This window comes from Phalacrocorax carbo, chromosome Z (genome assembly GCF_963921805.1).
Source record: "Phalacrocorax carbo chromosome Z, bPhaCar2.1, whole genome shotgun sequence".
In the NCBI taxonomy this organism is placed as follows: Eukaryota; Metazoa; Chordata; class Aves; order Suliformes; family Phalacrocoracidae; genus Phalacrocorax; species Phalacrocorax carbo.
Genome location: NC_087548.1, coordinates 37,072,106 through 37,096,084, shown reverse-complemented (window position 1 = coordinate 37,096,084; position 23,979 = coordinate 37,072,106). Strand labels below are relative to the sequence as shown.

General features: G+C 38.8%; 2 protein-coding genes across 2 annotated transcripts in view; both read right to left on the bottom strand.

Annotated features, from left to right (window-relative positions):
* Positions 1-23,979, bottom strand: part of ADAMTSL1 (ADAMTS like 1) — a 254,998-nt gene that overhangs the window by 67,849 nt on the left and 163,170 nt on the right. The window contains exons 15-16 of the mRNA XM_064439545.1: positions 16,722-17,023; positions 12,436-12,565 (exon numbers count right to left, since the gene is read on the bottom strand). Coding sequence (XP_064295615.1) covers positions 12,436-12,565; positions 16,722-17,023 — 432 coding nt within the window. The remainder of the gene's footprint in view (positions 1-12,435; positions 12,566-16,721; positions 17,024-23,979) is intronic.
* DENND4C (DENN domain containing 4C) overlaps positions 1-23,979 on the bottom strand; it is a 390,193-nt gene that overhangs the window by 268,500 nt on the left and 97,714 nt on the right. The gene's annotated exons all lie outside the window — the stretch shown is intronic.

The following is a 23,979-nucleotide window of genomic DNA, read 5'->3' as shown; positions in this document are numbered from 1 at the left end:
GGACTTTGGCACATCTGTACCCCTAAATTCCTGGCTTGCCCTAACCCTAGGTCTATCAGTTCATCAGTTGTCTGTCTCCATCTCCTAAATACCTAAGTAGTGGTTATGTAATTCAAGCACAAACAAGACTTTTAAAATATTTCAACTACTGTACTTCATAAAAAACAGAATTCAAAAGGTTTTCATCCTCTGCAGAGTCTGACATTCATATGATACTTTGAATGTTTGAACTGACTGAAGGAAAACTATATTAATACAAAACCACAGAGACATTTAGAGATGGCTAACAGAGAGGATTGTAACAGGAAAAAGGCAATTGACAGGGATGGCTATGTTGAAATGGATGTGTGTATTAGTGATACATGTATTAGAATACACAAATACGCACATTTTTCAAATTAACATAAATGAAAACAAGTTGCCACTGGAAATGTAGAGGGAGCAGAGACTGGTCCCAAAACATAGCTTATTTCAAGTATCATCACAAATTCAAAATACAAAACTGATCATGGAAACTTTTCAATTTCTAAATGAACAATCGCTTGCTTCCAGCAGACTGTTGTGAAGCCTTAGTAGTTTTTTTAGAGTTGGTGAAGTATATGGAGACATACAATGCACATGAAGATAGGCAAACTAAGTAGCAAACCTGACCTGAGTGCTCAGCAATGGTTTTCCTTTAGGTTTTCTTATACAAAATGCTAATGGTGTGGTCTAAAAACTAGACAAAAATTAATGAAAAGCCCAACTAACTGGAACACTAAATTTCTTGCACTTCGAGGAACTCTAAATTTAAAAAGGGCGTTAGAAATGGTCACGTTTTATGATCAGAAAAACACCAGTTAGGAAATCTAACAGTCACTTCATATTATGAATTAGACTATGAATCTGTAATACACTATTAATTTTATGAATTAAAATGCTAATTTCTAAAGGGTCAATGAGAAACTGTAATTTTCTGGAACATTCTCATTAAATAAATTCGGCTTGACTAAGCAGTGCTTTTGCATGTTCTTAACTTCAGGTAAACATGCATTTTCCACAATTAATCATGGTCAGTATGTTTTAAAATATGACTATTTACAGCTCCCTTGAATAAAAGAAAGAGAACAATTGTCAAGCTCCAGTTGCCAAAAAAGGCCCAATAGTCTGAAAAATCTTTATTTCCATCACAGCACAATTATTCTGTATCATTAATAAAAGTCTAAAAACTTTAGAGGTGCTCTCACAAAACAGCTTAACCATGCTATTTCTAATAAGGGACATTATCTCGACATAGTTAATAAAATCTTGCCTGTGAGTTCTAACTTAAACTTTATCATGTTATACTTCAATGAGTTTCAAGTTTTGTGAGGGTCCATACATTCATCTAGAATATAGTCTGGACATCTGTGATCAGCTTCAAGTTGTTTAAAAGGAAAAGAAAAAACCTGCCAACACATAACATGAGTATGAACTTCTGAATTAGTTCTACACATTTAATTTTAATTAGAAATGAACTTTCCTTCTTTCTTGTGACAGAAACAGAACAAAAGTATCAATGCCATATCATGCTGAAGCAGTTCCGGTGAAGAACTGAAGGAACACATGAGCAGGACCTTGGTCCTGGCTCTTCACTGAACTCGAGAGGTGACTGAGACCAGAACTTCTCAAACATGAGCTAAGCCTGTGAGTATGTGAATATACCCTTTGAGTCCAATGGGAAGACTCAAGTGGCCGGCTGAATCATACTCTTCTCCCATGTGTGTCTCAACTTCACATCTGCAAAATCCTAAAAAGGCTTCTTTTTCTCTTGAGCTTCATCCATGTTGCCTGCTTAGGTTGCAGTTCTACAGCAGGCATGACCGCTACTCTGTCTTTGTCTACTGCTTAGCACAATGGAACTCTCAGCTTGACAGGAGCCTCTAAGCATTAGCATGTAACAAATAACAAGAGTTACAACAGTGCACTGTTGCCTTAGTTTAGAAATGTCCCTCTCATTGCTACAAGAACTTGGGGCCACATAATGATACTGCTAGCTAGGTAGACCAGGAAATGGCATCAGCTAGTAAGCAGCTATTTGTGGTAGGAGAAGCTGCTAGAATTATAGTTGTTGCACCAGCGGAGCCATGAGCCTTCAGAACAAAGCACTCTCACACCCCATAGTCTGTCTGGAAAAGTGAATGATGTAGGTAAAACTTGAAAAATGTATAGTCTTGAGTCAAATCACTGTGGAGCCAACAGCTTTGGATCAGTCCCTGTATGCACAATATATATGGTAAAAATCAAGGCATTCTGAGCTGTTGGGTGTTATAAGTAAAGAATATTTTCTAGAGATATATGATTTCATCCTGGCAGAATCCCTTCAAGCACTGCAAAGAAAATTGAACACTGCACAGGAAAAGTAAACACCCTTCTACACAAAGACCTCCTAAACTAGTTCTTAAAAAAATGAAATTATTGTCATTTCTATGTGGTTAAACCATATGAAAGAGAACTGTTCTTATTTCTAAAATAAACATTCATCAGTGTGGCGAGAGGTTTACCTAGAAGCATCTTACTTAACATCTGACACCTGCCTGCAGGGAGACGTTCCTCAGTGCACAAGGGCTGGGTGGCAGCTGTGGATATGTGCATGTAACAGACTAAGTAAATTACATACTATGTCAATACTGGCTTCCTCTTGTCCTTTGTCAACCTGTGCATCCTCCATTGGACCCTGCAAACTGGGAAGTCTAATTGGAGGCCATAAATCTCCTTTCCTTTTCTGTTATCAATCTGGAGCTGTGTTTGTAGCAAATCTTCCTGTTTCATAGGTGTGAAAGGTCTTCTTGAGGGTTCTTTAGCAGATTTAACTTGGGTTGAGCCAGTATCCTCAGTGTCAGGTCTCAAATAGCATCCAGAATGTGATCTTAAACTTTGGACACCAGAGAAAGTTACTGTCAATCCTGTTTGGATAGCACACTTTCGTGCAGTGAAGCTATAGTATTGAGATGAGGACTCTAAGGCAAGTTCCTGGCTTCATAATCAAAGTAGTCTCAAAAAAAGAACATAAAAGGTAAAAATTAAGTACAACTGATTTTTCATTCAGCTGTTATATCACTTACAGTAAAATCATATTCCTCCTTTGAAATGAAGTGAGAGCTAAGACTTCCACCTAGATATTTAAAATTGGATGTGAGTCTCTAGGAAGCGATGTCCCTGCTATGGTCAGTTCATGTTAGAGATAACATTACAAATATATGTACAGTATACACGCACCTTAGAGGAAAACTGAGACTTAACTAAGCTTTGAAAATGTAATAATTAAGGAATAAAAATGAAACGGCAGAGTACTTTTAAATTAGCAAAAGCAGCAACAGAAGAATAATTCACACTGAGTTGTTGTTCAGTGCCAGTCTGACAAAATTTGTTGTTCAATATCACCAGCTTGACAAGGAATCTGAACAGGCAGGGAAGGTTTCAGGGAATCTTTGTGCAGAGGGAGAGTGAGGTGCTTTTCCTCACAAAGCATCTTCCTTGCTAGTGAAGGGAGTCCATTAAAGAGATGACTATGCAGCCAAAACTGGAAGGCAGATCAAAGGCTCAACGAGAGTGCTCTGGGAGTTGACTGAAGTGGCCTGCATTCACTCTGTAGACTTATCAGTCTATTGCAGCTCATTATAGCTGAACCTGGCGGGGAGCCAATATTTATATAACAGAGCCAATTCAATGGCGTATTCAATGCTACAAATGGCAATTTTAGTTGCCAGAGTAACCTTCTGACAAGCTTCAAACAATATATATAAGGTTCCTTACAGTAAAAAAGTCTTGCTGTCCCTTGAGTTGAAGGCAAAGGATATCAACCATAAAAGCAGGTCAGAAAAGAGGGTTTGTGTTTTTCTGCCAACACTTTCAACAGTGGAAGGTTGTCTAGTGGGTCTTTCAGGGGACTGCTGCAGATGCAGAATGCATGAACCACAGAGGAGCATGAAAAGACAATTTCAGGCAAGTGACCTGGTTTGGCAGAGAACTGGTTTGAGAGATTAGCAGACATACTGGCTACTGAAAGGTACCTCAGAAGAGACTTACTCTGTATGATAACTGCAGCATTGAAATAAATGATAACAATGGCTGTGTTTGATATAGCTACAAGAGCAGATTAGGCTTGATAGACAAATGAGTACCAGTTTTTGTTTCAAGTTTAGATTTGGGCTCATGTTTAAAACTGCAATTTCTTACAAAGAGGTTATTCAATGTTTTATGCAAGATACAGTGACAATAGGTCATTGGTAACCCCTTTCAAAAATGAAGATAGGAAATAATTGAGGAACAGAGTAAATTACTGTAAAGGTGTAAAGCTGGTTAAGAAGTAATATGGTGAGATTTCAGGGATAGGACAGAAATTGTATGAATTGCACTTGTACTGGCTGGTGGCAGAAACTGACTGAAAAGTGCACGGAGGAACACACAGATTGGGAACTACAGCGGGGCAGGATAATACCTGTTGCCCTAAAACTCATTGAAGTAATGCAAAAACACAAGAACTGCTAATTTATGAAATAAATTGTGCACATCCGTCTATGAAGTGCTCTCATGTAGTTCTTCTGCAAAGAAGCAGAGGGACAGTTTAACACCGTGCTGTCCATGGCAGGGCTGCCTTATGTTAGAGACTCCCTGGCTTTTTTCACACTAGTGCTCTCCATGCTGGACTGTCTCGTAAACCAATACCTTTTCTTAGGCCTAACTTTACGCCATATGGAAAATGTTAAAAACCATCTGTTCCTAAAGGATAAATCAACAAGATTACAGACACCGGAATACAAAGAAAGGAAAAGCTCAGCACATGAGAAAGACGTGCCATGAACTGACTACTTGTAATCTGAAATACCATCTAAAATGAAGCATTTAAAAATGAGGTAGTTAAAAATGCATGTAGATGGCACAGAAAGAATAGATGAGGAGCCAGACTTCATGACCTATATGATCAACATTCATGAACATTGGATTTTGTCCCACAGAGTAACAAGACTCTTCTAAAATATAAGGATGCCTTTGCTGAAATGATCAGTGCAGAAAAGAAGTAAAGGAGATGCCACTGGATTGAATGGACAAAGAAAGCAGATTCACGAATGAAACAGATTTCATATAAGAGTGAGGGGGCTTAAGTAATTCTCCAGCAACTCCAAGTTTTATGAAGAGCACTTTCACAAAAACAGCAGATAACATGAACTTCTTGCTGACCTGGCTAGCAGCATTACAGGGATAATATTTTCATTGGGATGAACTGTTCTTGAACTGTTTCACCAGTGCAGAAGGTACAATCACGTTGTCTCTGAAAATCAGGCATGGAAGGTTTTTGTCTAGTTTTTTAGTAGAAGAAGAGATGAGTTGAACTTAAGTGTATATATGGTACTGTGACTGAACTTGGGAAACTCCCTACACCTGCTTATGTTTGAGTTCTCTTCAATGCCCTTCTTGCAACATACAGTTAGTAAGGCAGTGGAACGATTTTGTTCCGAGGGCAAATCCAGATCCAATACTTCCTTTTTACTTCCCCCTTGAGGTCCTGAAACTGTGACGATAATCTTTTAGTAACCCATTCAGTCTTCTGCAATAAAAGATGTTTTTCCTCACATTGACATGCAGAGATCCAAACATGCAGGACGCCCTTACACAGACTGAGGAGGCTCTAAACTCGTGATATACCCATAAATAACTGAAACAACCATGGTAGAGTATTCTGATCCATGGAGTGTCAACCAAGATCTATTTCTGACTCAAAAAACATGGAAAGAAAAGTTATATTCAAAATGTTGGTGTCAGAAAAGTTACTATGTATATAGGCAAACTTGTACTAAAAAACTTCATATTTCTATCCAAATAGTTATATCGATATAGGTTTGTGTGCAGAAACCACAGACTATAGAATGGTGATGTAAGACACTTCTCACCTAACTTTTCCTGAATGAGAAACTGGCTTCTTAAATCTTGAAGAAAATAATGACTTTAGACAGTAGAGTTTGCCTCCTCATGGGAGGGGGAAAGAACTTGTTTGGTGTATCTAAACACCTTTGTTCAGATGAGGTACTAACAGTGTAACTACTATAATTAAAAAAACGAACCAAACAACAACCAAACCTCCATCCAATACAGTTATAACAATACAAACTTGTGGATCTATTGGGTGGTAATTAAATGCATCGTTGTCCACCTCTGTGTGAGTGGTTCAGGCCTTTCCCAAGGCTGTGAATGACTAAGATCTACTCACAGCTGTTTACAGCACAGAATACATCAGCTTAGTCACATTTCTGATGGGTAACTGCACACCACAAACTCTACTGCATCAGTGAGATCTTCAATACTTAACAACGTTAGCAAAGAGGCCAGAGGAATGGAGATCAGATAACTGAAGACGGAAATTTTCATGGACACAAATAGGAGGGCTTGCTACGCTTCTGTAGATGTGACAGACCTACTTGGCAGACACAGCACTCCTTGTTTAATTAGCCTGGCTCCTTCTGTAGGTATTTAATTCACTACAAATTGCATGGAAATGAAGGCTCCTCCTCCATTATTTCATGTGTGAATATTTCTGATGGTACAGAACTGTACAGTACATTTTCAGCAGTTAGGGTCGTATTTTTATTCTCCTTTATACACCTTATCTTTTCATCCAGGAAGTTTTATTAGTTTGAAAGTATTGGGTATTTCTCAGGTTACTGCTATAATAAGTTACTTCAGCAGTACTGTAAATGGAAGACATAATGTTGCTCTTCATTTCACCCCCTGTTAAAGGAAGTGATGATGCATTGTAAAATCAACACTGTATAAGACCCTGTAGCGTATTTCACAGGTTAATGTGGTGAAAAAGTTAATCCTGGCCATTATGTTACAAACAATTTGACTTAACTTCCTGTTTGGCATAATGGCAAAGACATGCTCTTTGTTGTCAGTGTTGAGAAAGATTTTTTGGGGGAGTTAAATCCTACTGTTGAGTTAGTAAATTAATGCTCAAGAAAACTGAGAATAAATTTAGAGGAAAAACCAAGAGTTAGAAGGTAATGTATGAAATGCTGAAGGGAGAGCATATTTATTCAAAATACTGAAAAATATCAAGTGGCAGGGAATATTAAGCACAGGCATTAGAGGAGAGAAGGAGAGAAGAGTGGAGAGAAGTGGAGTGTATTAAGGTGACTAAAACCAATGAGTTAGCAGTGCCAGGAAAAAAGAAGAGAAATTGTCCTCTGCAGAGGGACTCACTAAGTCCCTACCATGACTTTGAGCTCATAGTTCTGAATAAGAAGTGTGATCTACCATTCTTTGAAGTAAGAAGGAAATATGGTATGAGTTATTAAAAAATATTTACAACTGTGCTTTAATATGTTATGAAAATAGTATGAACAGAATATAAGCTGAAATGGAGGATAATGTCTAAGAGTGAAATTCTACTAAAGGAACCATTGTATTATTTAAAAAAGCAAAATGGCTAGGGAAGAGGTCTGAAATTTTTAAGTAGAAGGGCTGGAGGCAGGCTGTGATGGAGACTCCAGAGCTGCTCCATTGACCCTGGCAACTAGCAAGTTGCTTTGCTTGACATTTAGGTGTGACACACATGGCTGAAAAGGACCAGTCCCTCTGGGTCGCCTTGGTGACTTCACTGTAACTGCTGTTGAGTGAGAGATACCGAGGAGTATGCAGTTACTGCTCCACCACAGGCAATGTATCCAGCAAGAAAGGGTGGGCTGTCAGACACATCTTGAGCAATCTCTTAACAGCTGGAGACTGTACAAGGTGGGGGATTGTATTATGAAAAAGGGGAGAGAAAGATAAATATTTTAGTTCACAGATTAATACTCTTCAAGGCCAGGGTGATATTACAAAAGTTCAGGGTAGGCATACAGGTAATGCAGGTACAGTATAACAGAGCCACCTAGGGATGGCTGCCCTTTTAGATGTCTCTGTACAGTCCTATCTTTAGCAAAGTAAACCTGTTAAAAAAATGGGATGCTTCTCTCACTGAGCCCATGACTCCCGTTTAAGCTGGTTTTCGACCTAAAGGCTTCAAATAAGTGTGTATCTACCCTGTCTGACAGCATATTCCTTCCAATATCTGATTCTCCAACCCACTTCTTCAATGGTTCAAGCTGCAGGCTGTGATCCCAGGAGGTTCTGTGGGCTACATATTAAAAGGCTGTCACAGACATTCTGAATGCACTTCAGTTCAAAATAGACTTAAATACATCCCACTTTAAAAAAATGTCAGGGGTTTGTGAGGGGTTGAAAATCTTTCTATGGCACAGTAACACCTCATTAATGTTAATTCCAATTTACACCTCAGAGAAGAGACTGCAACAAAACAAGTACTGATATCTCCTGGCAATAAGGTTATACTGAAGTATCTGTAGACATAATGACTTGCAAATCTTTTAATCCTTTTCATGAACTAGACAGAGATGCTCTAACACTTCACGTGAGTAATGCAAAACCCATATGCATTGACACCCTCCCACGCACAGAGGCGACCCTTAATGGATCAGAGAAAGCGCTGGCTCTTCCACAATTATTGAATTCGTTTCAGATTGTGGATGGGAGCACATCTTAAACTAAGTCTGACCTGCCAGCAACGTAATGCCTCACATCTCCAAATGCATCAAAAAACATGATTTTTTTTCTCCATTATAGTTTGACTTCATCTGGGAAATGAGATAAAGCAAAACAGATGGACATTACTGCATTCACCAAATAATTATTTGTGGAATAATGGCTGGGGGTGACTTAGAAATTAAACGTTTGTTTTTAGAAGAGGTACAGCATGGAAGAAGCTTGCAGGGTAGGGTGCAGCTGACAGGTGAAAAATCCATTCCATGGAAGTTCCCTAGGCTCGTAACCTTAGATGCCAGCAATGCCAGGAGAACTTGGTGTACTGACTCTAAGAGGATTTGTCCGGAGGGTGGAACAGGTTGGAGAGACTGTGGCCAGGCTCTGTGACCATGGAGCTGGTACACTGCACGTTTGGCCAGACTCTGTGATAAATGGGAAATTATGGAACCATGGAGCTGGTACACTGCATATTTGCTACCCTGAGCTAACAGTCGTCTGTCTTACTTTTGACAAAATGTTGTCCTTTTTATCATTATAATACCAAAACACACCTCCATCCCAAAAGCTACCTGCCTCTAAGGTGCAACCACACCTCACTGGGCAAAGCAAGGAAATTTTACACCAATCATAATAAAGGTATGTATGACTAGAGTCACTCAAGCTGCACCTGAAATGTAAAAAATAGTATAAATCAAGTTAAGAGAAAAGGGGTGTTGGGGAAGATACCATTGCATATCACTCTGTCTTCTGGGACCAGTCGACGACCTGAGCCTCTCTTCCCCCCATTGGGATGCCTTTGGGTAAGATTTTAGCATTTGGCTATACCAAGTGTTTCCCCAGGAAAACTTAGAAACCTCTCTATAGCTTCAGTTTAAATCTTCAATGCATTAGAGTTGCTTCATACTTGCTTATCGCACTTGTAGCCTAGCAGTGTTACTAATTTTCCTAGTATTTGTGTGTGTCTTGTAACCAGCAATTCTATCACTGGTAATCCAAAGAACCTGTGTATCTGTTGCTTTAACAAATCATACTATACATTAATCTAGCCATGATCGTTCCAGCCTGGGCAGTTGCCAAATTAGTTACTAACAACAAATACTCTGATGGGTGGTTACATCTACAATTCTTAGAAAATAAACCATTGACCAAGCCTGAGACTAAGACTGGACTTAGCCGCACCTAGACTCCTCTCTGAGAAGGAGTTTAGAAAGCAAGGGGGTCCTGTCTGAGCCTCGTGACTTAACGGTAGGGTCTCCCCCTAGCCACTCCTCATAATCCTACTATTAATGGAACAACATTAAAATAATAATGGGCAATTTATTGTGCAAACACAAAACAAGCAGATGCTGGGGAAAAAAAAGAAGAAAATTAGGAGAAAAAGAAAATACTTTGTAATAAGCTACAGCCCAGCCTGACTCAGGCTATCTGGACCATTCAGTCAGGTATCAGGACCACTCGGATGGTTTCCTGTCTTTTCTTGCTAACAACAGAGCCTTGAAGGAGTAAAGAGACAGTGTTGGGGTGAAAATGTGTGTTATTCCTAGTACCCTCTGCTTTTTTTCACTTTTCTTTTTGTTTTGTTTTGTAGCATTCAGCTGTTATTTATTGTACAGGAATAAAAGTTCAGTTTTGAAAATATGCAAGAACAAAGCTGTAGAAATTGCCTAGAATTTCCTCAGTTTTCAGCCATCTGGCTTCCATTGCTTTGCTTCTCTCTCCACTCCTCCATATATGTTTACCAAATCTTTTCAACACGCAATGACGAAGCTATGGAGCAGTTACTAATAACACAGTTACAACATTCTCTTCTACTCCTTTGGTAGAGTTTGTTGGTGCGTCACGACATGCTCATGCTGTTGCTGTTATAAACAAGATCTGATTAGATAATGACTGCCTCTGTATTTTGGTTTGTGGAGGCTGACGAAAAGACACTTTTTGGATGTAATTTGCTTGTTGAAAACAGTAAAGCCAACATTGGAACAGGGTTTTTCTGATTTTTCTGATTTTTTTTAGTTATTTAGAATACAAATATAGCAATTAGCAAAACTGAGTGATCTGCCCGTTCAGTTTTTAAGCTTAAAGAAGAAACTTCTAGACATTGAGCAGCTATTCTGCATGTACTTCTGGGGAGACTGTTCTCTGCTCAAGTAGTGCTATGTAATCCTGGAAGTGATATAGCTTCATTGACACAAATTAAGTAACTGAATGACTGAATTAAAGTGGTCATGATTTTCATTCCTCTCTATCCTGGAGAATGCATGCTGGGTCTCCGAGAACATGAAAATCGGCTATATATTTTTCTAGAAATACCAAACAAGGATATACCAAGTTAATGATATGAAATTACTCTCTATATCTATTGTGCTGAAAATCAGTTATTAGCTCCCAATTTAACAATCAGCTCCACAGTGTTTCACTATTTATTAGTTCAGTGCAAAATGGGAAATTTTTTTATATTGTGTTCCAAGAGAAAAGTGACTGGGCTCTTTTTCAGCTGTTGTTCTTGAAGCAATAAACAAAAAAACTCTGAACAACATCTGAAACCACAGGAAACTCAGCTGCTTTGGGATTTGAATATGGATGAAATAATGGATTTTTTTATGCAGCTTTTCCTGATTCTTCTTTCTTCTGTAACAGTTTTAAGCACGAGATTTTGCTGACTTCATACAGCTGTGAATATCTGAAGACAGATTTTTGTGGTTTAATTTTCCTGTCTCTCTTCAATGGACTCAGAATAGTAATACACTACGATATTAAGTGCGAATTTCAGTAGAAATTATAAAGCTCAGCTTTATTATTTCAAAACTGCTACACTATGAGAAGAGAGTAAATGCACCTGTTTACAGTATATCCTGAAGATTTGACAGACCCAGGTCTACTTAAATAAACCACAGGGACCTCTTGACAGCTATTTTCCATCATAGAAGGTACAGATGTGAACCTCTGCAGCCAAAGATCTGATGTTTTTCGGGTCAGAATTGTGGAAGCTACCTGAGGCTAGGGAGGAACAGGTTCTGCAAAAACTTTGGTGAGAGGGGAGGTTGGAGAAGTCTCCTTAAATGTGACACCACTCTGGGTAAACCTAAGCCAATCCATAAACTGGCTGCCTGCAGGACCTGAATAGGCAATTGGTCTGAAGGTTACCCTTTGGTTTTACCATCACTTTGCACTTCCTGATCAATATGACTGTGGGGTGAAGAGCCTGTAAGCCTCTGCATTCTGAGAAAGAGCATGTGTGAGGCAGTGTGTGTCTCCAGACCAAAAGGCCATTGAATCTGGGGTAACAAGTTTTTTAAAATTATTTTTTTCATACTGCTGGCATTGTTCAAATGGCTCTAGGACACATACTGGACTACTGTCACCCACCCTTGTGTACTTGTTTTACTTTTGTCATGGATTCATCAAAATCCATTAAATGATGTCTGGACAAGCCAAAGACCCCTGGCCCAGGTATCTTCACCTGCAGTAACAACACTGTGTTTAAATTACACAGTAACTGGCAAGTAACCTGCAGTAACAACACCAACCCGGCTGCGCTGATCCGCTACCTTACCAAGCAGAAGTTTTACTCACATCACCTCTGTTCACTTCATGTCAGTTAGAAGAAGTCCGGGCAGCAGTGACACAGATCTGCTGAGCCCAGACAGCTGAGTCTGTGGTACTCCAACCTGGGGAGCAGTCTTAGGCTCTTGTCTGCCTGTTTTACTCTTGTACTTCAGGAACAATTTCAGTAATGCCCAGATTCAAGCATCCTTGGCCCTGAATGTCTTGATTTATAGGTAGCTTGAAGATCAGTTTCTCAACTTCATCACTGACTACATCTGTCTTAAATCTGGAAAAAAAATTATGTCTGGTGATAAGATATAAGAAGCCTACCTTGGGGGGCAGGGGTCCAGTCTACAGGCTTTCAGCAGCTGTGGAGGACGGCGGCTGGTTACACACAGTGTCTCATCTGCAGTCTCCCTGGTTTGTTTGTTCAGGCAGGTCACCACAGCCTCCTGGACACCTGCACACAACAATGTGTGGTCACAGCCAGCTCTCTGTACCTGAAAGGGCAGCTGAGGGCAGAAACAGGCCTGTCAGGCCCAGTGGGGCTTTGTTGGGGCTGCTGTGTGTGGGAAAGCACAACCTCCCAGCCAGGAATGACAGCTCAGGACGTGCAGCCCTGGCTGCAGAGAGCAAGGAGGCTCCCTCCCACACATTGGTGAAGTGTTTGCTGTCCACATCCATAGACCACATGCTGATGGTCTTTGAGGATTATGATATGAATATCTACCAAAAGGGGCATGTTTCTTGGCACAGCATACCTGATTAAGTAGGGAAAAATCGCAGTTCCTTTTTTCCCTTTTATTGGGAAAAGCTTTCATTAGCAAAATTACTCTTGTAATTTTCCAGACACAGTCATACATTGCTTATTGCACCTTTTCTATCCTGTTTCCCAGCCAACTGGGAGATGACCTGGTCAGAACACCCCATGGGATGCTGGGCTTTAACTTACCTTTACTTCCAGTCTCTCTAGGTGTCTCAATTGCAGTAAAAAGTCCCTAGGTTCATTTACCACTTACCTTCCCTGGATAGAAAATTGTCCAGTGCTCCCTAGTAACTCATCCTTTCACTATGAGTGCAATGAAGATGTTTATTCGTCAGTCAAGCAGGCTAAGGTGTGAAGATGATCTTGACTTCTGTGTGCTGTATTTTAAGCTATGGTATGATTGCTATAGGTGCAAAAGTAAAGCGAAACAAGGACTGAGAGTTCAGCTTCTCTTGGTTACTCTTGCATCCACAGACTTGCACCTAAACTGAAAATGCAAACCTGCAGGGTATATTGGAGAGCTAGGACAAAACAAGGGTAGCTGTAGGGACTAAAAGAGAAGCTGGAAGATTTGATGACTATGTTTTAACTTGCGAAATCCTTGGTGACACCAAATTCCTTATGTACTCTTTGGCATACCAGTTACTCTGTCTCACTTTTCCAATGAGTGAGGTGGGAATTTTACAGGTTTTTTTTGATCACAATGTTAGAAAGCTAGAAAATCAGGGGTTGCAACACTACATGCCATAGGAAAGAATACTTAGTGAGAGAGGATCTACTTCTTCCCCAGGGGGTCTGAGGGTAATAATTGGCCTGGAATTCCTAAAAATTTAATCCACAGTGGTTCAAGTAAAGTGGAAGTATGCATTTTACATTCATCCTTACTTCTTGAGTTAGCAAAAGATTAGCTGAACTCATAACAATTGCTTCACCTTCTCAAAACCAACAATTAGTTTTCCAAAATATCTCACAATCTTTCGAAGACACCAACATTTAAAGAAAAAATGTTGGAAGAGCTTGAGCAGCCGCAAGAGCAGTGTAACAGCAATACCTTTTGCAGTTCTTAATGCCAGAGCATATGTCATTAGACAAAAAATGTTATCATATTATTCAGAGGTACCAAAGTGCTGCAACTCATTGTAGTTCCTATATTCCTGAAATTATTGTCAGATTCATTCTCCTTATTCTCAGTAATAATAAGAGCCAATGCTAGCTCACTTAATATCTGTATGTGTTGGATATTTTTATTTTCAGATCAAAATTTTGTAAACTAAGTGTACTTCCACAGCTTCAATTTCTCCTCTCTGAAGTGTGTAACTGAGTTCTTGACCAAATATTATAAATTACGTTTACACTTTTGCATTGTCTGTTTCCATGCTGACTATCCAAAAGTTATTGACTGTCAGGTCTTGAATTCAGCCTTTTCTCTGATGGTTTTGTTTTATCAAACTCATATAGCCCAGCTCTGATACTACTGCTCTTCACTTTTCAGTATTCAACGTGTTCCAAATCTCCCAGAGAGTTCATTTTCCATGCTTATTCCTGTAATCTAAGTAATCTCTGATTGCATTTCCAATAATTTTAGACTATCGCACTAGCATTCTATTCTGCTCATTGTATTTTCCTTTCAGAAATTCTTACAACTTTTTACCTTAGAAAGGTACCGGTAGAACCAGTAATCTTGCCTGGCAGCACAGGTATTGAAGAAAAGGGCTCCTGGCTGAATTTAACCAGTTCTTGGTTACTAGACTATGTATTGACAGAAGTTTCTGGCTCTAATAGCATAAAATCTGGCTCGCTTTAGCAGTAAACAAATTTGCCTAAAATCACTTTCTTCAGCTTCTCCTTGAATCTTGCCCTGAGTAAGTCTCAGCATACTGATAACATCTGTCCCTCTGTTTTTGATAGGTCAATGGGGCAAACTGTTATAAGCTTTAAATCAAGGATGGATCATCGAACATTTAGAGAATATAAAGACCTTTGATTATCTGTCAGAAGTTCCATGGTACAGAGATAATTATAAAAAGGCAAAAAAACTTCCTGAAGTTCATATATAAGTAACTGAATTCTAAACATTATTTACTGCACAATTTTACCACAATAAAAAGCTGTCTGCTTTAAAATTGCTTTCCCTGAAAAAAAGAAATCAGTTCTCAATAGGAAATCACAATATAAAAGGGTGTAGAGGGTGGGACGTGAATCTAGGCAGTTTAAATTCACTTTCAAAATACCATCAAATGAGATTTTCTGTGTTTGTATCTACCAGAATAAAATTACTGTTACATGATATTTGACGACAGCTCTGGGAAAAGCAGGTACTAACAGCAGACTAAATGACTAATTTCTTCTGGTTGCTACTTCTGGGAGATGAATTGTTACTTCTATATCTATGCAATTTCATCTCCTGAGACCTCAAAAACAATAAAATTAGTTTGACTAGTCTTGCATCTCTGGCTACAAAAATATCTGACTTAGCATTTGCTAATCTGGAAAATTTGGAGTTAACATCAGACAAAAAGAAATTTTGGCTAACAGTTTTTGCTGACAATTGAAAGAGATTAAATTTATAAAGCAAAATGTCTCTGTCATCAATCTGAGAGTTATAGTTGAAAAATACACACATAGTCACTATAGTCATATAAATGACTTCTGACTTCGTTTCAAGAAGATATTTCTAGAAGGTATTCAGGTTTCAGTATTCACAGTGGAAGAGTGACAAATTGTTACTGCTCACTAGTAGCCTCAGTATACGACAGATGCTCCTGTAAAGTCAGTGTTTGCCACCACTTCGCTTACACTAGTGTGGTATTTTAATATAGGAAACAAAGCAATAATGGCAATGATCTGACAACTCTCTGTGTGCTACTCTAAACACTGTCAACTGTCAGCAAGCTAAAAGTAAGCATAGAAAACCTTTGTGTTATTTTCTACAGACTGTGCTTTTTCAGTTTGTAACTGATTACTGGCGAATCTGCACAGATCACACTATTAACCGTTCCTAAAGTGCTGGGTGGTTTCCAGTTCTACAGTACCTATAATGTATTTATCTACAGTAATTCTTTTTAAATAGCCTGAAACTTGTAATGTAAAAAGACAGCAGCTGGAGAAGTCTAGGTTCATTTTAAAAAATACTGGAGTGGACATATTTGTCAGAACTAGCTAGCTAAAATGATAGGGAAAAAAAGGATATCAGAGAACTGTGCATTAATAGTCCATAACATGTGGAACCTGAGACCTTGATTAACTTTGAGAAACTCCAAGTGCCAAGCCTGCTAGTTTCAGACAATCACACCATTAGCGCTTTTTGCCATAAGTTTTCTTTTGCACTGGGATTGGAGCTAATGTCAGCTAGTGAAAGGAGTTAGACAACTGCCTGAGCCCTTAGAGTATCAATTTAATGCATCTGGTATGGGAGGATACTTTACTTTCACATGGTTATACTTGCACAGTACAAATCAAGCGATAAGAACTAAAAATGACGTGCGATTCTTAGCCTGTGTCACCAGATTGCTTTAACAGTCACCTATTTTTATGTAAATGCCTTTTGAGTGATCAGTGGATACAAGGAAATTCCTTGATACTTTGATACATTGATCACTCTTGGTGACAGCCTGAGACTGGAGCCTGAAATTTCTGGGCTAAAATGTGGTGTGCAAGTGGGTTTTTTCACAGATTCCATCCATGCCTTTTCAAATACAGCTGGGCTTGATGATCTTAAAGGTCTTTTCCAACCTAAATGATTCTATGATTCTAAACAGCTGTAGCAAAGTAGCATCTCTGTAGGTGGTAACAGCAAAGCACACACTTGAAAAGGGAAAGTAAATCCAGCACAGGAGCAGTTTGCACCTACCTCCTCCACAGGACTCTGAACACTCTGTAAAGCCCTCATATTCCCAGTCGTAGAGCTCATCAAACTCCTGCAAGCTGCCATACAACAGCTCAGTTTCCTCTGGGGTATATTCAGTTCCCTCCCCACTGCAGGGACCACTGTAACAGAGTCTCTGAGACACAGGTTTGGGACCTTCACATTCATCGATGGGCAAGTCAGCCACAGACTGAGAGAAAGAGAGGAGCACTTGGCATTTCACAAGCCGCACCTGGCTACCCACTCCACAGGTGACACTACAGGAGGACCAAGACTCAGGAATAAACCTGTGAGAAGAAGAGAATAAGGCAAGTTATGTCCACAAAGAGCCAGACAAGCAAAAGCAGTATAGACCTATCCAGACCAAATTCTGTTTAATGAGGAACAAATGCTTCACCTCATTATAGGGCTACTATGAAATACATATAAGAACCATGACATATTGTTGACAACTGAATGGCAACAGTGGAAGGGCTCTCAAGTACTCAAGTGGAGTTTCTTCTTATAGCCAGGAAAAAAGATGTGTGCTTAAAGCACTTCCTTGATCCTAAAATGTCTCAGTGTAAGGCATCCTGCAATCTCCCAATGTGTATCATGATCCCACTAGCTACTTTTTGCTAGTATTCAACCTAGGTCACCTTTACCTCAGTTGATACCACAGTTATGTCATTAGTAAGCATTGAACAGGCTGCTGTTATCAGCTAGTTGCAGGATGAAAGGGAAAACATCTTTAACCATTGTTCTGTTTTGCAATAACCATTTTTAACCCTTAATTTGAAGCCATAAAAAAGATAAAGAACTTGCTATTTCTTTAGCTGACTTTTTTTTTAGCATATTTAATTTCCCTTCTCATTAAAGAACAATGGTCCATTTCTATTCTGGTTTTCTCTGTCTATTGCTCTTGTCTCACTGATTAGAAACCTTACATACTCCAAATTTTTGCTTCTGAAAGTCCGTACATACTTTAATAAAAGCATCTTGCAGCTGTTATTACAATAAGCAAAACAGACTGAATTCAATTTCTTTGTTTGTTTGTTTTCCTCAACAATGGAATAATTTCTCAAGTTTTCTCTGTTATCTCCACTTTTTCAACATCTTAAAAAAACCACCAGTGCTGGAAACTGGCCTAGCGTTTTACTCAAAGTAACATCAAGCAGAACTTTCACATTCAACTCCATACCACTTCATTACCACCTTGTTTAGATGTAACACACCTTGTTTTGTTGAGGTCATGTTAATCTATGCTGATTCCTAAATCTTTCTGGAAGCAACAGTTCCAGTGTACTCCATGACCTGCGTTACTTAGGCTTAGATACCTGATGTTAGTGGTATTAAAGCACTGCAGTAATGAATCCAGGTTACAGGGTGATTCAGACAGCTTTGTCTGATTGTCTTGTCTTCTCTATTGGCCATTCTGCCAAACTTTCTGCCCCAGGCAAATTCTAAGACAGTAGCTGTAGATATACTTCAAGGGCTGGAACAGAAGAGTGAGTAGTTGGGTCTGGCACTGATCCCTTAAGAACGTCACAGGGGCAATCCCTGTTGATAACAGTCTCCCATCACTGTAAGTGTTTGGGATCTGTCAGCTCCTTCAAACTCAGCAGATTTTTTAAAATTATATTTTTGAGTGCTAATCTAATAAACTAAAAGCTTTTTGTGATAGTGTTGACTGCCTGAGAAAAATGTAAGTCTTTTCAGCACCTAATCATATGCATTAGCTAAATTTATCAAATAAATCAGAGTTTATGGGATATATTTTTGGTTAAAACATGACTGTCACTGAATTATTCCTCTCCTTTAAGTCTTTATTTAGATAGGCCACACCAGACTTGGACAGCTTTGCCTGGGGCTGAAGGCAATACACGTCTGTCCCTTCTATTTTCTAGGGATACTGGGGGCTATAGGAAACTCATTTCTCACTTTGAGAAAGCCATGAACAGTGTGATAGGAAGAAAAAGGAAATTTAGTTTTGTGATTAGGATCTTTGAAAGTGTTTTTACGCACCTCTCTTTTTCATCCACCACCTTTCCCTAGTTGACAAAAGGACTTTCCAAAACCAAGAAAGGGACCTGGTGCCCCCAAGCTCCTAAGTACCAGTATCCCTGACTGGAAGAGCATAGTCTCCCAAAGCAGCGAGTGTGCATCTCTTTATCCATTGCTTTGTAGGTGTTTATGAGATCTTGTTATAAACTAGATATCCACTGCTAGCACTATACACAGGAAGTAATGGAAAGAAGTGGATTGTATATGTTACTGGAACATTTGAAACTGTTTATAATGTTCCTGCAAAGAAAGCAAGATTTCTTTCAGGAACAAAGCTTTAAAGAAACTAATGGTGCAAAGTGATTCCACTTCCCTACTCTTAGACATTTTACCTTAAAATATTGGTCTCATTTCAAAGATTATATCCCTCATTTTGAAAGGATTATAGTCTTTAACAGTAAAGTTGGGCCATTCATCTTTTTTTTTCTAAGACTGTGCAACTGCTAGAACAGTATTTTGATACGGAAAATCTCCTGTCATAGAGTCAACAGTCCATGTCGGCCACTGTGATTTAGATATTTTGATTAGTATAAATGTATAGCTTCCTGACCTGACAAACTAAGAAGCAGAAAGCCTAATCAGGTTACAAAAGAGGGCACTGGTCTTCTTCAGAAGCTGTCTTCCTTATATTTTTTAACATTGTTAATTGTTGTGTAACTTTGCTTTGTTGGAGAACTGCCGTATTCTAAACCAGAAGGGATGATATTTTGCCAGATATTAAAATTACTCATTTAGAAAAACAGACATACTTCTTATAATCAGAATATTTACACATGATATATATCACACATCCAAACACAGAAACAGAGGAACAAAATAGAGAAGACACAAAAGGGAAGAAAGAACATTACTAAAGCAGACTGAATCCTTTTTGAAATGAGACTTCATCTATAAATGCCACAAACTATAATATTTTAGCCTAGTCAGCAAGTCATAACAAAAACACTGGAATGCCTTCAGGAAAGTTTATTTTATTCAGCTTTCTAGGCCAAATTTATACATTTAAAGTGATAAATTTGGAAGTGTAATTTAATTCTAATATAACTGTTGGCTGCTAAAGAGGGAATTGGTAGAAGCAAAAGAGTTGAAAACAGGAAAAAATGGGGGAAACCCCAAGAAAACCCTGCAAACAAAACCTCCATATAAGACTTGTCATTAGATACTAAGCATTTATGTTATGTAATGTATAATATAAATATACAATGGTTTCATCTTCCTAAACCCAGAAAATTGCAAAAGCTATCAAATTGTGTTGTGTGGTCATTAATGATAAATGCTGCCAAACACAAAAAGTATGTGAATAATAAGTCAGTTCCATGGTGTTAAAGTTATTCGTTCTGTATATAGCGTACCTTCTACTGCACAACATTGTGCTTTTTTTATATGCTAACTTCTGGGTGTTCTTTGAAAAAGAAAGTAGTGGAATAGATTTACTGAGAAATAGGTTTTTTAGAAAAGAGGAAACAACAGACGTGTTTCCATTGTCAGTGCATGCTTTTTGATTAAATCCCACTGTAATAACAGTCCCTATAATATAACCCTAATAAATAAGACAAAGGCAATAATTAATTCTAGTCATGTGCAGTAATAGCTGTCAGACAGAACCCAATTGTGCTAATATCTGTACAAATGAATAATAAAAAGGTGCCTCTTGCCTCAGTGAGATTCTATTGAGTATTTCATAGCTCTTAGCATACTTCTCAGTGATTAGCACATTGTCATTGCATCAAAGATCATCTTATTTTATTCCTCTGCCCATCAGACGTGAAAATGCTTCTTCCCCAAAGGAAAAATACATCAGTGTGTTCTGAGAGCTCTGATGAATATTTTAAAGAGAAGTCTTTTGCTCCTATTTTAGAGAGATCACTACTAGGTGGAGTAATGAAAGCTGGAAGGAGGGAAAATCATGACATTGTTTTATTATGACTGACTTAACCGTGCCTGCTGCTACCCAAATGCTGGAGCTACACCACAGCATCCAACAGTGGGCCAGCTGAGGAGTGCCTCTGCCTGTCCTCCTGCTCTTAAATGGGCATCTTCATAGGCAGCCATGCCCTTAAGCTGGAAAAGGAAAAGTGTTGGAATGAAAGGTGGAAAAGCCTCCAAAGAAAACTGGGAGTTAAAAATGGATAGTCCTTGTACAGAAATGTCTATACTTGTTTCCTTGACCTGTGGGCACTAATATGGTGATGGACCAGCAACCTTTTCCCATTATATGAACACTCCTGCAAAATAGCGAGCTCTGGATTTAAAAGAGGCATTGCATTTTTCAGTGTTTTTGTTAGCTGTTGAGGTTTCACAGTTTGCACAAGATTGTGTTTAGCTGAAGGGACTACTGTTGCGCCATTTGTCATATGCACATTAGCTTACACTGGGCTACATAATGTGTTCTAGGAATGGAGAAAAAGAGATGTAATGCCACTGACATTGACGGACTTTTGCAGGAGTAATTCAGGTGTGGTACTGAGCTGTTTTTGGCTCATTGCTTTTGTAGTGCACTACAATCACTGAAAATATATTTTAAGGAAATTTTAGTGTGACAGCAGAACCAACTACCATGTTCGTACATAAAGCACTTAATAAAAAATATTGGTGAAACTGTGAAATGCACAGCAGTCCAGCCTTCAGGCTGCACATCCAATGGACCTGCAAGTACAAGTGAATTGCAGTTGTCCACAGACTTTCATCCACACATGAACACTGAGTAGATATTGCTTGCCCAGCTCAGTTTTTCAAGGACTATTTGCATTTGTATATATTATTATTATTCACAAACACACATGAGAACGTGCCTTTCAGACAAGTATGTCTAGTGTTCTAAAAAAAAACTTCCCCTCTTTAAATTGTATAAGGAGAATGTATTTAAAAATCCAGCTTTTGTAGACTAAAATGTGCTACATAATGATCACTTGCATATAAAGGCAGCAAAAGTGAGGTTAAAATTTAAGCTGAGAGCAACTGTTACAATGAAAGTACTTAGTCCTGGGGTAATGATATTTTCAGCTTCAAACTCTGGGCACAGCTAAGGACTGGTGTGTATTCCCCTCCATATAGCAACATATATGTAACTGGAGAAGTCAGAAAAAAGAGAAACACAAAAAGAGAGAATGCTCAGTGATGGAAGACCTTCAACAGCAGGTCATAGGGGGTTTAGGGTGACACCCATGGAGAGTCTTGTCAAGTTTTGTGAAGATCTCTGGGACACTTGATGTATACAGCCACAGCCTCTTCTTTCTAGGTCTTGGGTTCCTACAGTGTGTGTTAAGAAGGAAAAAAAAGTGTGTATACAGACTGATGTCCTTTGGGCTATGGAGAAAAATATCTATTCTCTTTGCTTCTGCTTAATTACATATTGCCTTGAATGTTTATTGCTTAATGTTTTGGGTTTTTTTTTAATCCATCTTTGGGCAAATGTACAGTTCAGATGAATTCTGAGGTTTTGGGAAAGGCACATACCCATAAGACGGAGTGTTTGAAGGCACATGCACCCACCTCTATTAAGGTATCTAAAATCAGATAGTACTGGTGAAATGGAATGCTCAGTGATTTGTTCAAAGGCTTAGAAATTTTCTTTGATAGAACCGGGAACAGAGCTGAGACTTCCAGACTCCTTGTCTTGATTGGAAAATGCAAACCTGTCCTTTTTTTCCAGGAGAAGCCACCTTTCCATCAGTTTTAAGGTGTGGATAACACCACAGGATGCTAACACACAGCATGGGGTAGCTGCTGGTGCCATTGTTCAGAGAAGTGAAACAGAGGTCTTGACCACGTGTCAATAAAATCTCAGGGCCCCATCTGTAAGAGTAATGGCACCAGACCCAGCTGCATAGGTCTAATTCTAATCTCAGTGATTACAATCTGTCCCTCTATAGTTTCTCTTCAGTTTAGTTCATATATAATATTTTCCTTCACCTTTGTGTCAAATCATTCTCTTCTACTGCTGCTCTCTATAAATCCACCGCTACCTTTCTCTCCCAGGAGAGATAACTGCTTCTGCCCTGTATAGATATTACACATAAATCCTAAGTAGTGGTGACTGTCTAAAGGGTGTCCTTAAATGAATAGACAGAAATCATTACCTAATGTTAGGCTGCTGCACTGCTGATTTTACCTATGATCAACCACATATATAGTTTAATTTTTTGCCATTAGATCTTCATATGAAGACGTTTCCCTAAACTTCCTTCTTCCTGTTCACTGCATGACACTGAAGTGGACAAACAACAGCCTAGCAGTTGATACCATCTGTGTATGTCCTCACTAATTTTTTTTGGCAATCTAATAATCATCATATGCTTTATTTTTAAAGTAAAACATCGGTAGGAAGTTTTAATATTAGTCATTAACCTGTGAATCAGGTACAAACATCATGATAGAAACTATTTAACAGTCAAACAAAAAAAAAATAGCATATGTCTTTGGAAATATAAATACCTACTGAAAAGTAAGAAAGACACATTGGGTGACTCTGCCACACTGGCCTCTCTGTCCATATCCAGTTCCTTGAGGGCTTTGTTGCCCCCAGCTGATGCATGTCAGGAATTTCTTTTTGTTTTTTACTGAACTGGCCCCATCACTATGATGGTGCCATCTGGCATCCAGATATTATTTTTTCCCCTCTTCACCCTCCGACCACCTCTTTTTTTTAATGTCTAGCACCAGTGTTATTCATGGCAGTATGTTAAAAGCTGGGTATGGTGTTAACATGAAAAAGCACTTTTCAAATCTTTTAAACAACCCCTCTATCGCCTATAAAACCAATGTCATTATACATAGAAAACCTCATTCTTTTTTAATTGTCACTGCTGCTCTTTCTGACTCTGCCTGTCATGATGTGCTGGTGTAGTAAGCTCCAGTGAAAGAGGTCAGACAGAAAGATACTGTGGCTTCTCTCTCAGATAACATATTTCTAAGGCCTGGTGAATGGTCACTTCAGAGATGGACAGCAATAGGAGAACAATATGTACGACAACAATGGACAACAAGGGTTTCTCATCTTAAACCTTTGTCCTAACAAAGATTACAATACTTTCTTACCAGCCTAGAGTATTTCACGGTACCTCTGTCAGCAATTAATGTTTAATTGACCCCATCTAGGTGTGCAGCAGGTCAGACAACACAAACATAACTATTCCCTCTAGCCTTCAAGTGGCTGAACTGGTTATGATTAATTCTTTCAGAGGCAGAACAGATGAAGACC